General features: G+C 34.4%; 2 protein-coding genes across 6 annotated transcripts in view; both read left to right on the top strand.

The window, feature by feature from the left end:
* The window catches only part of LOC123880600 (neuronal calcium sensor 2), a 99,242-nt gene extending 93,092 nt beyond the window's left edge, over positions 1-6,150 (top strand). For all 4 annotated transcript variants that reach the window (XM_045928798.1, XM_045928799.1, XM_045928797.1 and 1 more), the window contains exons 2-5: positions 3,374-3,489; positions 3,905-4,048; positions 4,320-4,448; positions 4,646-6,150. In XM_045928798.1, coding sequence (XP_045784754.1) covers positions 3,379-3,489; positions 3,905-4,048; positions 4,320-4,448; positions 4,646-4,822 — 561 coding nt within the window. In that variant the 5' untranslated portion in view covers positions 3,374-3,378 and the 3' untranslated portion in view covers positions 4,823-6,150. The remainder of the gene's footprint in view (positions 1-3,373; positions 3,490-3,904; positions 4,049-4,319; positions 4,449-4,645) is intronic.
* LOC123880599 (neurocalcin homolog) overlaps positions 1-12,315 on the top strand; it is a 101,052-nt gene that overhangs the window by 82,835 nt on the left and 5,902 nt on the right. The window lies entirely within an intron of this gene.

Raw genomic sequence — 12,315 nt, 5'->3', positions numbered from 1 at the left:
ATATAGTTATCTTACCTTGAAAATTGAAACATGTTTTTATTCTTTTTTATTGATGTAACCATAAATTCACGGGTTTCGGATTTATTCCTTTACTGGTGCTATAAGACCTACTCACCTGCCAAATTTCATGATTCTAAGTCAACGGGAAGTACCCTATAGGTTTTCTTGACAGATACGACGGACGGACAGACGGACAGACAGACAGACAGACAGACAGACAGACGACAAAGTGATCCTGTAAGGGTTCCGTTTTTCCTTTTGAGGTACGGAACCTTAAAAATACATGAAGTCGCAGTAATGCCATATCTGACTTATAAAGTTCTAGATACAGCATAAGTGTTCTTTCAAAATGATCTTCAACTCAGTAGGTAAACGTATAATATCCGTCATACAAACCAATTTTGCACAAACATGTCGTTTTTGTAACAATCCTACGTAGATCCATCAATCTAGGATGACAATAGGGGAGTAATTGGTTAGGCTATCCTTTATTCCAGTAGGATAACAAATAGTATAGAAAATCTCATCAATTTTCTCTAATTTATTAACCCACGACCCAAAAAGAGGGGTGATATAAGTTTGACGTGTGTATCTGTGTATCTGTATGTGGCATCGTGTTTTGTTTGTTTGAAAGGTGGCTTGATCGAGAGTGTTCTTAGCTATAATCCGAGAAAATCGGTGCAGCCGTTTGAAAGTTATCAGCTCTTTTCTAATTTTCTTATAGAGGTTTTTGTGTCGGGGGTTTTTAAAATTTTGAGTTATTTTATTACTTTTAAATGGCTATCTTGACGACTATCTTAGTAGTACTTTGTAGTAGGTAATACGCCAAGGTCTCGCCTTTTTATCACTTTATTTAATTCATTTCAACCCATCGCTGGCCCACTATGAGGTCGTCGGGTCACCTTTCAAAACGTAAAGAATTTAGGCAATAGTCCATCTCGCTGGCCAAGTGTGGGTCGAAAAATTCCACACACCTTTCGGAATGTCATGGAGAACTTCCAGGCATGCAAGCTACCTCGGTACCAAATTTCATACAAATCGGATAAGCGGATGGATCTTTAGGAATCCCGTGGGAACTCTTTGATTTTCCGGGATAAAAAGTAGCCCTGTAGCCATCCCCGGGATATAAGCTAACTCGGTGCCAAATTTCGTCAGAATCGGTTGAACTGTTGGGCCGTGAAAAGGTAGCAGACAGACAGACGGACAGACAGTCACACTTTCGCATTTATAATATTAGTATGGATGAATTATAATGAATCGTCTAAGTAACTAGAGAACATCAAACTATCGTATTTTCAATCTAAAACTTTCCAATTTAAGCAAAATTCATTGTAAGAATGTTATTGATAGTCTGATGATCGCGGCACTAAACAATGGGTAGAAGGCCACCACTTCTAGGTGACTTTGGCGAACAATCCAAACCTTGGATTTCACACCTATAATAATTAAGAGTCTATTTTACCTATCTAGGTTGTATCGCTAGTTTCCCGAAAATTTTCCATTCCACTATGTTTATTTTTAACCCCCGACCCAAAAAGAGGGGTGGTATAAGTACACGTGTGTTCTGTGTGTTTGTGGCATCGTAGCTCCTAAACTAATGAACCGATTTTAATTTAGTTTTTTATAATTAAAAATTTATTACACCCCCGACAAATGAAGGTTACAGTAACTAGAAAAGAGCTGATAACTTTCAAACGGCTGAACCGATTTTCTTGGATTATAGCTAAGAACACTCTTGATCAAGCCACCTTTCAAACTAATAACACTAAATTAAAATCGGTTCATGAGTTTAGGAGCTACGATGCCACAGACAGATACACGGATACACACGTCAAAAAACAAACACCCCCCTTTTTGGGTCGGGGGTTAAAAAAGTAGTTTGCAATTGTGTGAAAGCAATTATGTAGTCTTATAAGATGCTCGTGTAATGAAATCGGGTAGTATAGAATTGCATGACAGTAAAAGCAAGAATAGTATTTAGAGAATAAGATCCAATTTTGCAGGTGTAGACCGTAGCTCTAACTACGTATTGGGAACACGATTCTCGGTGGCCCTGGCGAGGGCCGCAAGGGCGCGCGCTTGCCTTTATCTATATCGCCGTGGCGTCCTCGACATTTCCAGTCTCCACGCCCTAAGCTTTTGCCATCCATTGTCACATGGAATATCTTCGATGTTCTTAGCTCGAAATGAAGTGACTCGACCTATTCCCATTACATTCAGAATATATACAACCTCTTTGTATGAAATGTGTAGACGCTGTGTAACAGCCAAAGTTCTTTTCAACCCCCGACCCAAATAGATGGGTTGTTATAAGTTTGACGTGTGTATCTGTGTGTCTGTGTGTCTGTGGCATTTTAGCTCCTAAACTAATGAACCGATTTTAATTCAGTTTTTTTGTTTGAAAGATGGCTTGATCGAGAGTGTTCTTAGCTATAATCCAAGAAAATCGGTTCAGCCGTTTGAAAGTTATCAGCTCTTTTCTAGTTCCTGTAACCTTCACTTGTCGTGGGTGTTATTTTTTAATTTACACTTGTTATTTTATCTTATATACAAATACAAACCTCAGAGAGAGAACAGAAAGTGTGGCATTTATGTCATTCAAGTTAATGGGGATACGTACCACACGCGATATGTACCGGCTCCAATGAAAGAGCCTTTGTCTATCCGCCTGCTTTTCTATTTGTTGCTGATACAAAGTAAATGAAAGCGTATTTCCATAGAACAATGTTGTTATTTAATTGGTTCGTTGCAAATATCATATCGATTTTGGTAATCATAGTCGACAGAATATTACAATGTACCTATTAAAGCTTTCAGAAACGTAGCTACTAAATTGTAGCTGTGTGTGTGGTCATTTAAATAAATTGTAAATATGCTTTGCTATAAAATCCATACTAATATTATAAATGCGAAAATGTGTCTGTCTGTCTGCTACGTTTTCACTGCTCAACCGCTGAACCGATTTTAATGATATTTGGTATAGAGTCAGCTTACATCCCGAGGACGGACATAGGCTACTTTTTATCCCGGAAAATCAAGGAGTTCCTACGGGACTCTTAAGAATCTATCCACTAAACCGATTTATATGAAATTTGGTACAGAGGTAGCTTACGTCCCGGAAATTAACTTCGACAACTTTTTATCCCGGAAAAGCAGAGTTCCCACGGGATTTTTAAATAAACCTAAATCCATGCGGACGGAGTCGCGGGCATCTAGTATATTAAATTATTGGTTTACCCGAACCTCATGTACTTACTATAAGTGCATATCCACCTATTAATTATTTGTGAATTGGTAGTAATTATGTTCATTAATTAAAAGTTAGAAGGATTACGGACGGCAAAAGCATCATAGAATTTTATTTTTGTTACAGATAAAATGGGCTGCTTCTTTAGTAAAGACAAGCTCACCAAAGAGGACATGGACTTCCTCAAAACTCATACTTCTTATGACGAGACCACGATTAAAGAGTGGTACAAAGGCTTCAAGGTACGTAGGCAATGTTTACGATATCCATTGCGTAAAGTGTGAAAGAAGTGAAACATCTTTGCTTTATAATAATGACATGGAGTTTATTTTTAACCCCCGACCCAAAAAGGGGGGTGTTATAAGTTTGACGTATGTATCTGTGTATCTGTCTGTGGCATCGTAGCTCCTAAACTAGTGAACCGATTTGAATTTAGTTTGTTTTCGTTTGAAAGGTGGCTTGATCGAGAGTGTTCTTAGCTATCATCCAAGAAAATCGGTTCAGCCGTTTGAAAGTTAAGAGCTCTTGTCTAGTTACTGTAACCTTCACTTGTCGGGGGTGTTATAAATTTTTAATTTACACTTGTTCCTATACCCTCTCTCGAGAGCAGACTGTGTGGATGGCATTTACATTATTTTCTATGTTATGTGTTTGCAGCAAGACTGTCCTAACGGAAGGCTGACGCCGGCCAAATTCGTCGACATGTACAAGATGTTTTTTCCATCTGGTAACGCAGTCGAATTCTGTGATCATGTTTTCAGAACATTCGACATGGACAAGAATGGATACATAGATTTTAAGGTAACACTATGCGTGTAGAAAACTCTGTATGATATTAATTGCAGGCTCTGCGAATGATTCTTAGCTGTTGTGTTAGTGACAATGTATGTGCATGCTATTGCGAATTGTTGGTATAAGTATTGTTTTTGACGATGCTGCGATCTATTCAAATAAAGTTGATCGAATTATTTGTTATTCTTTATATGAATATGTTTGTCATGCTATTAAAAAGCTTCCCTATATATTTAACTGGGAAGTGTCACTGTGTATCGAAACAAACTTTTTGTTTTAGGAATTTCTCCAAGCGATCCATGTGACATCAAGCGGCACTCCCGAAGAAAAGCTCAAATGGGCTTTTCGTATGTATGACGTTGACGGGAATGGAGTAATAGATATTCAGGAGATGACCAAAATAGTCCAGGTTAGAGATTTGCTTAGTGCGATTAGAAAATATTAAGATTTTATATTTCTTTTTGGTCACTTAGTAAAAAAATTAAAATTTTGAATTTAAAACTATGAAACTAAATATTAGTTGTTTGGTTTCAATACGTTTCGTTCCTTTAGCTAACTTCTGTGAAGTATTGACAGCGTACCAAGCCTTCTATATGTAATTTGCAGGCTATTTACGACATGCTGGGAGCCTGCTCAAGTAATAGGCCGGCTGATTCCGCCGAAGAGCGCGCTAAAAACATCTTTGCGAAAATGGATGAAAACAATGATGGCCAGCTCACGCAGGAAGAGTTTCTTAAGGGATGTCTTCAAGACGAGGAACTTTCCAAAATGCTGGCGCCTTAATTTGGTCCTATAATATGTCGCGTCCCTTACTTTCTGCAATACCTCAAACAAACCCCTTTTCGATAACAATACCCCTTTGAGGTGTAAAATTGTTTCATTCATATTTTGTGTCGATTGTCGCATATGATACGTCAATTGGAGTTTTCCAGAAATAAGTTTTATTAATTTCAGTGTAGGAATTCGATTGCAAAACTATGAAAAATTGGAACAAACGTATATAGTGTAATAAAACTGAATGTCCGTATAATTATTTAATATCTTACTTTATTATTCATTTTAACTTAGATAAAGAATGCTAGGTTTGTGACAAGAGACATAACTTAGTCATATACAAAATCCGATAGGAAAAGTGTCATTTCGACTTTATTTTGTTTACAGCAGAACCAATAGAAATAAAATAAAATAAACATTGCGCTATAAAACCCTATTCTGACAATGTTAAAGTAAGTAGCTTCAATGACAAATATACCTACTCCCAATCGTGGGTGAGAATATATTTTCACAGACACGTTGAAGTCCGTTGGTTCGTCTTGGGTAATAAATTATTATTATTCATAATAGTTAATAACAAACAGTTATAACAATATATCCAATTTTCTATTTGATAATAATAAAATTAAATAAAAAAAACCGACATCAATAACTACAAACAACTAGAATTCAAAATTAAAATGTAATTTATTACTGAAAGTTTTATTTATATTTTGGAGTCGGTGTTAGGTAGACAGACGATATCAAACAAGTAGCAGGGAGCCGCTGAATCCAGGCGGCGCAAGACCGTAGCGTGTGGAAGTGACAAGAGATCTATTTCCAGCAATGGATGTCTATCGGTTGTTTAATGACGAGATACACAAATAACATCGTATATCCGAATCGCATTCGTATTGATTTACGCTACTGCATAGCTCAACAGTTTGCGAATCGAATTCCGCTCGTGTGAAACGCAAACTGCATGATCCTAAATATCCGATCTAAATATGAACGCTGACATACACATATAATATCCACGATGTCGCTAATCGAACTCTGCTCTAAATGTGTGGGCAACTCGTTTGATCCGCAGTCTATGGTTTCGATCAACCTAAATCTCAATTCTAAAACCAGCGCGATCGATACATATTTATCCGTCAATATAGACACCCGAATTTAATAGTCATAAACTGTAAAAACAATTTGTTTTTTTACAATAACTACCTATATATTACGTATATGGCAGATATACTTACTTATAGGGCAGATTACATTAATTTTCGTTGTCACATAAGTACTATTCTAATGTATAAATAATAAGTATTGTGTCCGTACCGTTCACTTAGATAAATTTTCTTAGACTATTCGGATATTCTACGTCAAAAATTATCGATGGGTAATTAATGGATCTATTTGCACTTAACAAATGTTAATCTTACTTTAATATTTAATGATAAGGAAACAATTAGGATAGTAATTGTGAACAGAAAAGATCAGATCAGATCAGTAGGTATGATATCGCAAAATGCATGTATTGCTTAAGCAAACACGTCAATGCACAGAGAATCTGATCATTTCTACGGATAAGTCGAATTATATGTAAGTTTTATTAAAATGCGTATTTGAATAAGTATTTAACATTCTAATGTCGACGTTGGTGTTGTAAATCATTCATATTCGATGTACTTTCTTCTTGAACACATAGACAAGGAATTTCATGGTTGGGGCTAAGTTCAAGAGTAGCTCTAGAATAATAATTATTAGCTTCTTTATTTGATTTAAAGCGTGATCAAGGTAATTTTGTAACTCTTCTTTCTTCACTCCACCCTTTTAATAATTCGCTACTATTCTTAAATTTATACTTTTTACATTCCCCTAATACTGTGCCTTCTAGTTCTCGTTAAATTAATATACAAAGAATTATGTTTACTAAGTTTATAGTCTACTCTTATGTACTTTTTTATTTCATGCCCTTATCTTATTATTTGAGACTATTTCAAGTAATTTTTACGCCAAAAATATGCACAAATCTCCTTCCAAAATTGTAGTTAAGGAACCAAATATTTAGTGTGTCCTAGTCCCATATCTTTTAGATTGTATATTTACTAGACGTTAGAGTAAATTAATTAAAGTGTTGCTGAATTTGTTTTGTAAAGAATTTTAAGTTGGCCATAATGTTTGAAGAGTTTGCGAATCGTAAATGAAGAAATAATTTGAATTTGACTAGTTTTCAGTGCATTATAATTTATTTGAAATATTAAAGTAGCCGTGAAAGCTTAACGCACAATACTAAAAGAGAACTAATTAATATCGAACTTATATACCTACTCATTAAATAGGTTTAAACATTTTATGAAATAAACAGTTAGGGTGCTATAAAATTTAGATTATGCATAATTATTTAAAAAATGAAAAAATAATAAAAAAAAAAAAATAACACCCTCATATTATTTGAAACTCATTAGGGTACCATCGTTTTAAGATTTCTTTCATTTCAAGCATTGCACTGGAAACTAAGATTTTCTCATTTATGACATAATTTATTATTATACATTCCATAAGTTTTTATCTAAACGTAAATAAAAACTTTTTAAGTTTTAAATTATACTAGATATTAATGTACATAATATTGCACTTCGCTTCTTACTTTTAATACTATTTTCCGATATCCTAGAATCTATACTTTAATAATCTTGAAACGACATGAGATAAAAAATTTATATCTGCTTTTCAACTTCCAAAAATGAACCAATTTGCATTTATTTAACGAACATCAAATACACATTAATCAATTCATATGTGTATAATATTTTAAGAACGTTGAGTAGCTATGAAAAGTTAATGTATCATTATCAAATAAATAACAAAAAATTGTAAATCAGTTTCGATCTCAAAAACTGTTAAAATGCTAAAACTGTTAAATTTTATTTTATTTTGTTATTGTTATATATTCAATATTTTAACACTGCCGGTTGCAGAAAAACTCGTAATTGCCAGGCTGACACTACGCTTAACAATATTATTGTAGACACTGCAGGAATACAAAATATTTGAATTGTAAAAGGCTAAAAATGGATTAAAAAAGAGAACTCTACGTGTGCTTCAAAAATCCTAAGTGCGTAAAATAGTAAGTTCAAACAGAGTCAGTTGTAGTATATATGCGTAGCCGACCTTAGTAATTAATGCCTTCAACTTTGTTGACGGGCAACATTTATGAAGAATTCTTTCATATTATATTTATAAATCTATGGGGTCGTAAAAATTGGGGCTGGGCACAAGACCTTTTTCTGTTAGAGAAGGCGTACGTCAAGGTTGTACTCGTCTCCTGTCGTTGTGTTAATATTTACGGAGAGTTCATCATGCAAGAAGTGGTTTTGGCTTAGAAGGGTGGGGCAAGATTGTAGATTTGATGACGGACTAGAATTCAGAGCAGATAATTCGGAGCATGATAATTTTATCTTGGCTCAGACTAACATTATAAGACTCCATGCTATCTTTGATAATGAAATCGTCTGACCAATTACTAGGTTTTCTTCTGCAGTTTAATTCTACACAAGTTTTCATACAAAATTTTATAGGAATTCAGTAAGTTCGTTGTGCAGGTGAGTTACTAATTCGGCTTGTAATTTTCAAAGCATATCCCCGTAAAAGAATTATTTGAGTTTAATATTATTTAGTAGGTATATTGATTTTTGGAAGTAAAATGGCTTCTAAAACTAACGAACTATTCATGATTTAACTATATTATTCACGTACCTAATATTATATTTAATTCGTACACTGGTTTAGGAAATATAAATTTAAATTGAAGAGCTATATACCTACTGTCAATTGTATACTCTGTGGTCTTCATATTTTAGAATAAGCAATGTACGTGTGCGGGTATCCTTTTCAATATCAAGTAGCTCTTCCATATACAGTTTCTGTTATTAATTTGTTTATGTTTAGTCATTACTCGTGAATTTACTGTATTGACTTTTGAAATAGCAATGATTATGTTGTATTAGTTTCCTTGGTAGACTTCTTATATTTTGTACTAGGGTATTATCTAATTAAAATATCTTTTTCATATCCAGCACATGTATCTATCCGAATTTACATTTATACCTCTTGCATAAAGACTTAAATCATGAAGGTGATTGCGCAACTCACGCCTAATCGATACCTTCGAGTTGAAGTTTAAAGCCGAAGATCAGTTAAATTGGGAACATTTAAAATAATCCATAAATTCAGTCATTCGAATCTCTCGCTAAAGACTACAAAGAAGATATTTGTGATTGGGAGTGTGGTATGCAATTAAACTTCAGTCTTATTTATTCTGAATAAATATATAACAAAGTGTTGTTTATATTTACGTATCACTACATTATTTTTATAAACTAGCATGTACTCATTCTTCTCTACCTAATAGATATTTGTTCGGTTAACGCTATGAACCGGTAAAATACAAAATTTATTTCATAGGTTGTTAATTATTTATTTATTTACTAGGCTTAAAGCGCAATTCAATCTTAACCTATTATTATTCTTGTAGTTCGTGTCATAGTGTATAATTATAACAAATTAGGAAGTTTACTAAGTAGATGAATTCAACGCAGTCTTAGTGTTGTAATAATCCAAATCCTACAAACATGAGATGTGTAAAATTTGGAAGAACTCCTGATAATTTGTAATGTTTAGTGATTTGAGTAATAATGTGAAATGTTGTTTATCAGAATGCGCATGATTTGGTGGCACCTAATGATGTCATGTACTGCTAAATTATGAATGCTATTATATTGTTATGCGGGCGATACTGTGTATTCAAGTATTGATAGTATAAAGTTATTGTTTAATTTAGAAACAAATAACAACAGTATTATTCGATGCTATAATGTCAATGGCACCTATATAGTTGTGTATTAAATGTTCTTATTTTATATTCATTAGGTGTCCACCATGATTGTATTGTAAAAGCTGAAAGATGTTATTATTTATTAAGAAAGCACAAATAGCAGTTTATGAAACGGCTGTATAGTATTAGAAATTATTAAAACCTGAGTGCGAGTTTAAAAATCGTCTCGTAGGCGAATTTTATACTACAGGCATTGCACATATAACTGAGTAGGCTCCTGAGGTAGTGGAACGGTGCGGGAGGGGTGGCACGTGACATAACAGAGCAATCTCGGCATAGGTACACGTAATGAATAGGGATGATGACTACTAGTCAAATCAGTGACTTTTTATCAAACGTCAAAACGCTCGCTTAGTAAGGGAGCTTGTATGAATTTCACAGATGTGACGTCATAGACATTTCACATAATCGGACGTACTTTTTTAGTTAAATCGATATTTTAAAATAGTTAGCAAACTTAAAACTAACATTGGACGTGGATTTTACGAATTTTGGAAGTCCCTCTATTTGATGACTCCTAATAAATAGTTTTTTTTAGACATAGGCATCATTCCAATTGTAATGAAACTACCTATAATTACGATATTTGCAAACTTGTAATAAATCAATAAATAACTAAACAATATTAATAGAGTTATATTATCATTAACATATGATATGTAATTATATTATTTTATAACTAAATCTTTAAATTAATTAAAATAATGTCTCCATATCGCTACTTGAAACGATGTCTGTTTGATTTGAATCACTTTCGATATCTTCTTTCCCATTTCAAATTTGTAAAGATAATACAAGATCGTAATTAATATTATTATTATAAGAGTTGTCTTCGTTTCTTTTTATTACGTGTATATCTATGTTCCGTGAGGTGCCACCTCTCCACTACCGCAAGAACCTCATCAGTTGTGCGCTTTGCCTGTAGTATCACACGAGTGTTTTAATACCTATTTGTGTAGTTTCATGCACTACTTTATCTAAACCCATAACTTAAAATCCAATTCATAAAATCTTGGTGACATATTTTATCGTATGCGTTACTTAATATCGTACGTGAAAGATTGTTCGTTGTTTTCATTACTGCTTGTAGAATGCTAGGTGGAGTTAAAATTATCACAGTATTTTTTACCTAATGGCATCTTCAGAAACAATTTTTAAACAACAAAAACATAATATAAATTAATATTGAAATTATGGCGGATGACGGTTAAATCCAGCCAAACGTATGCCAGGCGGTTAGTGCACTTTAGTGTAAAAAATATCACGGCTTTCGTTTGTTAACAAAACAATGCTTCAATATTTTTTCATTTAAAAGTTATCGTGAAAAAACACCCATTAGGTCACTTTTTGTGAATTCATAATCAGGATTTTAAGATATAATAATAATAATAATAATAATAATAATTTTTATTTCAGGCAATATAAGTCACAAGACAACCCATAACAAACAAAAAGAAAAAGAAAAAACACAAAATAATATACAGCTTAATGTAGATATACATAGTGTAAACTAATCTAAATAAAGCTGTTGTTGTCGCACCGATGCAGGTTTGACCAATTTTTAGAGAAAGGATTACTCAGATCTTCGTTAACAGCACACAAGATGGAGTTAGTACTGTGTCTTAGTCTTTCCCAGAAGGAAGCCGTCCTTGCTCTGAGTATGGCGAAGAAGTCAGGGACCCTCGCCGCAGCAAACATGGCTTTAGCACTGCAGAAACGCGGATGCTTCATTAGGATGCGGAAGGCGTTGTTATATTGTATCCTAAGCGCATTATAGCTGCGCTTGGTAAACTTTGTCCACAGTTGACATGTGTAAAAACATTGACAAAAAGCTTTAAATAACGTCACCTTCACGTCATCGGAGCAACGCGCGAATCTGCGCGCTATCATGTTAGCCCGCACCGAGAGAGCCCTGCGCTCCCTCTCCATATCTTTATCATCCTTTATGTCATTTGTTAGAATATGACCCAGGTATTTAAAGCTCTTAACAACCCGAACTGACGACCCATTCAAAAATACCGGCGGAACGGTCTCCGGACCCTTACCCGCTTTGAAAATGAGCATTTCGGTTTTCGCTACATTGTATTTGAGGCCATGTTCTTTAGCGAACTGGTCACAAATACTGAGCAGTTTTCTAAGCCCGTTTATTGAGGGGCTGAGAAGCACCATGTCGTCAGCGTAGCTCAAATTGTTAACGCAGACGTTACCAATATGGCAACCGACTTTGGTACTTCTCAGTCTCCCAATAAGGTCATTGATGTAGAGGTTAAATAGATCCGGAGACGTCAGCCCTCCTTGACGTACGCCACACTCTAGCCTATATTCACTAGAGAGTGCGTCGCCCCATTTTACGTAGTTGGTTTGGTTTTCGTACCAAAATCTCCACAAGTTCATTAATTTTTTCGGTACATGACCATCAAGTTTACGCCATAATATTTTGTAGTTAACGAGGTCAAATGCCCGGCTTAGGTCTAAAAAGCATGCATATACTGAAGTATCCCTATTAACATAATAGTTCACAGTATATTTGAGACTTAAAATGGCTGAATCTGTAGAGAGTCCAGCACGAAAACCAAACTGAGCATCGTCAATATTAAAGTTCCCAGTCAGTTCGGGTTGTAAGAGCCTT

The sequence above is a fragment of the Maniola jurtina genome, chromosome Z (genome assembly GCF_905333055.1).
Source record: "Maniola jurtina chromosome Z, ilManJurt1.1, whole genome shotgun sequence".
Taxonomy (NCBI): domain Eukaryota; kingdom Metazoa; phylum Arthropoda; class Insecta; order Lepidoptera; family Nymphalidae; genus Maniola; species Maniola jurtina.
This window is presented reverse-complemented; position numbering and strand designations above follow the sequence as displayed.